At 41.7% G+C, this 4,872-nt stretch overlaps 1 protein-coding gene across 3 annotated transcripts in view; it reads left to right on the top strand.

The window, feature by feature from the left end:
• Positions 1-2,742: 2,742 nt before the first annotated feature.
• The window catches only part of LOC117467764 (coiled-coil domain-containing protein 9B), a 17,442-nt gene continuing 15,312 nt past the window's right edge, over positions 2,743-4,872 (top strand). For 2 of the 3 annotated variants that reach the window (XM_034111606.2, XM_034111605.2), the window contains exon 1: positions 2,743-2,975. In XM_034111606.2, the coding sequence (XP_033967497.1) occupies positions 2,964-2,975 (12 nt within the window). In that variant the 5' untranslated portion in view covers positions 2,743-2,963. Of the gene's footprint in view, positions 2,976-3,239; positions 3,643-4,872 lie in introns of those variants that run through there. The other variant, XM_034111607.2, reaches the window with a different exon arrangement.

Below are 4,872 nucleotides of genomic sequence, written 5' to 3'. Positions count from 1 at the left end.
TGGTCGGAAGGCTTGCTGTCTCCCAGTGCCAAAACGATGTGGAAATGGCGAGCGCCATCCTCGGCCATTCCGCACGAAATTCTTTATTATTCCGCCGGATTATTTTGCACCTCTTCTTCTCGCACATTCCACATCGCAGAAACTCCGTTCAAACATCAAAACGTTTAGCTCGGTCGGTAATCGATGGCTATTACTTTTCTTATTCATAACTTTCATAATTCAAGAGATACATCCCATAATTCATCACATTTTTAACATGGAAGTCAATGGAGAAACTCTTCAGACTTGAACAATCTTCATGCAACTTCAACTGCTAACTGCTCCTTTCACTCAGAAACCTCATTCCAACTTTAAAATGTTACACATCTTTCTGACTTTATTCGTGTAACACAACTTTTAAATCTGATTCGTACTTTTAGAGATATTGAACATTGTTCAGACCTTGGTAAAGAGGCCTTCTTCAGATTTTAGAGTGCGTGATGTCACAGCTAGAGTGGAGGACAGATTTTATTTTGCCTTCATATTTTCTTTTAAACCTGCCATAATTCCCAAACCTAGCTTTACGTCAATTATGGGGGTGTCATCATATGCCGTTTCCATGGAAACACATCCCTCGCCATAAAACAAGATGTCGCTGTAACTCCAATAGACACGGTCCGATCGTCCCCCAAACTTTGCTTGTATATCACCGGTCCATGCCTCAACAGCTGTACGCCAAATCTGAGATCTCACCATTGGCTGTTGCCATGGAAATGCATCCCTCACCATAAAACACGATGTTGTCATGATACCTATGCAAAAGGTCTAAAACAGCACCAGACTGATAATGGTTAATGGTCCGGCCCTCAACAGCTCTGTCAATTATGGGGTGTCATCATATGCCGTTTCCATGGAAACGCATCCCTCGCCAAAAAACACGATGTTGTCGTAACTGATATGAAAATGGTCAAAACACCACACGACTTCAGATGACAGTTAACGGTACAGCCCTCAACATGTCTATGTGCCATTAGTGAGTTTTCCTCAAAAGCTGTTGCCATGGCAATGCATCCCTCGCCGTAAAACACGATATTGCTATAACTCCTATGAAAATGGTCAAAAAGTGCTCAAACTTCACGTGTGCTAACAGTCCAGCCGTGAATACATCTACGTGACAGTTTTGACATGTTTTCAAATGCCGTTGCCTTGGCAACACAATGCTCGATATTAAATACGGTTTTCTCATAACTTCAGTGAAAATGCTCCAAACGGCCCAAAACTTCACAGGTTTGGTAAAGATGCAGCCATCAAAACATCTAAGCGTATTATGGGGTGTCATCAAATATCAACGCCATGGCGACAGATCATTCGTCATCAAGTTAGTTAAATCGTTTGCAGTTCAAATATTCTGCTGTTTTTCCAAGCTTTATTACTTTATTTTCTTCTCTTATCAAACATTCAAGCCCCCAGTGTTCATGTATCATTTTAATCTAAATTCTTCACTTTCTTCTTACACATTACATTTCAGAATAACAATTCAGCGTCAGCTTTTCAGCATAAAGCATTCCCACTAGCAATTTCTTCAGGAATTGCATTCTCTAGTTACTACTACTACGCCATCAGCTGCACTCACTGGCAGTTCATAAACCTAATAACCTAGGTTCAAGGTTGGAAATCAAGTACATAGTTCACCACTTGGCAGAATAATTTCTATGTATTAGTATGTAAGGGGGGCAGCCATGGGGGCAACACATCATGTATACAAACTTTCATTTTGAGATGATACTTACATTCATTCAAAAATAGCTGAAATACTTTTATGCAAAAACATTTACTAAGGAGCTTTAGTTAATTAGCAGGATTGATCCATGTAGAATGTAAGCTATGTGGACTTTGCTAAAAATGTAGCTCAGCCTGGCAACTTTCAAAGATGTGTTTGTTTCCACAGATTCCAAAAAATGCAGAACCCTGTCTCTGCTGTTGCTTTTCTTGAGAGACTTATGGCATTTGTCTGCGAGCCGGCAGCCTGCCTGTTGGCTGCATGTCATTAACTCTAAAAAAGGCTGCATGCCGTGCATGAAGAATTGTGGGAAATTCAGTAGGCGACCCCCCCACCTCTATTGTTTAGGAAGCTTCTTTAGTACTCTAAACATGTAGTCTGCGGTCGTAGGAGCGCAGCTGTTGAAACCACAGTGGGACCTAACAACACACACATCTCATTTAAAATGTCTGGATTTACATAGATGTGAAAGAGCCCCATATAGGAAGAAACTTTGTTATATTCCCCCAACTCGCTTGGTCAGGACACAAGAACATAATGGTAAATATCTGAAAGCACGCACACAGTAACCATACAATAAATGTTTAAATAAACAGAAACAAAAATCTATTTACTATATATTAGAGTGAAATCTAAAACCTATATGTACCTTTAATTATCAGTACCAAATGTATATCCAAAGCCATCTAACCTGTATGTGTGTGCCTTATGTACCTATTCCAATGGTCTCTTCCACTTCCAATGGAACACATATTTAATTTATAAACAAAAAGATGAGCCTATTGCCACTCTCAAATTGTTATAAAAACAGTGAGAATATCATTTAGCTGTGGCTGCCAAACATATGATGACACACACAGAACAAAACTCATATTGTCACTAAAGTGTGTATGTGGGGAGGAGGCTGACGGGATTTAACTAGCATGCTTTGAGCTGAGTATAAGTGAGGAGGGGAAAGAGCAAGTGCTTCAGAAAGGGCGAGAGGGAGTGAGGGAGCATATATGCAGGAGGGTGGGAGGGTAGGACAGGGAGAGGGAGCACGAGCGGATGGGTGCTGTGCAATCCGTAAACAGGATTGTTAGACGTCTTGGCTGCTTGCCCAACTTGGCTCATTGTAATCGAGGCATGATCGTCGACTCCAGGCAGCACTCTCTGCCGCCCCGGCTGCCTCTCGCCTGGACCCTGCCCAGATCTCAGCGCTGACATGGAAAGACCTGTGAGTGCCTTCACTCTCATATTATATCTCTCTCTCTCTCTCTCTCTCTCTCTCTCTCCTCTCTCTCTCTCTCTCTCTCTCTCTCTCTCTCTCTCTCTCTTCTCTCTCTCTCTCTCTCTCTCTCTCTCTCTCTCTCTCTCTCTCTCTCTTTCTCTCTCTCTCTCCTCCTCTCTCTCATCTCTCTCTCTCTCTCGTTAGGTTCCCCCATTCCTTTTTCCTCTGTCGCAGATTTAGCTGTGGCTACATGCAGCGTTTCTCTTTCTCTCCCTGCTGTAGCTCCTGTAGGTGGCAGGAACGCTGGGTATGGAGTAAGCCTTGGCAGCGTTCTCCCTGCAGGGCCGCCTCCCTCTGCTTGTCCTGGCATGGGTGCTGTCCGCTGGCAGATCCACAACGTCTCTATATATTTTGTTGTGTGTGTTTGCGGCACAATCACAAGACTGTCCGGCAGAACCCAGAGGGGTACCGTGCCCTTGCAGAGTATCCCCACTTCAGTTTGTGGAGGCCGGGGTTTACTTCATAGCCATTGGCCTCGCTGAGATTTAGATTGGGCAGCCGGACTCTCCCTTGCGCCTATTCTTGGTGGTATGTCCTCATGGTGTGTTGTGTTTGGATACCCTGACAACTAGAAGCTGTGAGGTAACCACTTTTCAGCCTGACACTTCTCTGAGTGAGTCCCAACTTCTGCTCACGTTGTCTTTCCAGGCTTGACACAAAACTGCATTCAGGATGTGTAGTTTGCTATTATACTTAAGGCTGTGCAAACACATTCAACATCTCAGTGTCAGCTAATCTTTGTAGGCGTAACAAGGGCAACGGTGGAAAAATACACCGAATTATTTCTTGTCAGTACCAATGTGTTGGTCTTCGTGGGCTCACTATCTGTGAGTCATCATTCTGTGTAACATCACATCAAAGCTGCCTTAACTTTTTCGTCGTCACTGGGGGCAACAGTGGAGATAGACTGACTTGTTTGGCAAATCTACTTCCTATCTCTGCAGAGAAGGTCTGACCCTTCTAAAATAATTCCTACATGAGTGTGGAGAATGGGATACGTCGAGTGAATTATGAGTTTTCACAGTTTCAACAACCACCAGTCAAACATTCTCTATTGTCACTTCTTCTCAGCTTTATCTAACAACAGTCAGTGATCCATTATTCATTCGAAGTGGGAATACTTGTTTTAATTGAGTCTACATTTTAACAATGGTTTTCATTTATTGGGTATCAGTGCTGTTGTTGTCTGCTGAATGAAAACTTTATTACTATATGTTGAGAGATGCAACCCCTTAGTCGCTGGCATACAATAATCAAATTCATAACTCTTTTTTCATCTTTTCAAAAGGTTTGGACATGTTTCAATCTATCACATCACTTTTTGTCAAGAAAACTAAGGGAATTATTACTAAAATTGACATGTTTGTGCCTTTTCCAAGCTTAAACTATGAGATGAGCCAAAATCAACCATCTGCTTCAGAAGATAAGTTTTTCTCTGTTTGTATCATCTCATTGCCTGGGGCAAGTATTTATGAAACAACATTTATATGAAGTAAGGAATTATGTGATCAGTCCTCGTGCTGGCATTTCAACCTGGTGTACTAATTTAAAGGATTAGTTCAACCTTTTGGAATATGCACTTTCTTGCCAAGTATTAGATGATAAGATCCAGACCACTCTTATGTTTGTAAGTTAAGTTTGAAGCTACAGCCAGATGCCAGTTAGAGCTGCAACGCCAACAGTTTTTATAATTGATTAGACTTTAGAATAATGTTTCCCTTTAAAGAAGATTGTCTGCATTTTCTCAGTTTTTTATAATATCATACTTAATATCTATGAGTTTTGGACTGATAAAACAACTTTATTTAAAGACTTAGACTTGAGAAGCTGGGATTGTCCTTTT

This window comes from Pseudochaenichthys georgianus, chromosome 22, assembly GCF_902827115.2.
Source record: "Pseudochaenichthys georgianus chromosome 22, fPseGeo1.2, whole genome shotgun sequence".
NCBI lineage: Eukaryota > Metazoa > Chordata > Actinopteri > Perciformes > Channichthyidae > Pseudochaenichthys > Pseudochaenichthys georgianus.
This window is presented reverse-complemented; position numbering and strand designations above follow the sequence as displayed.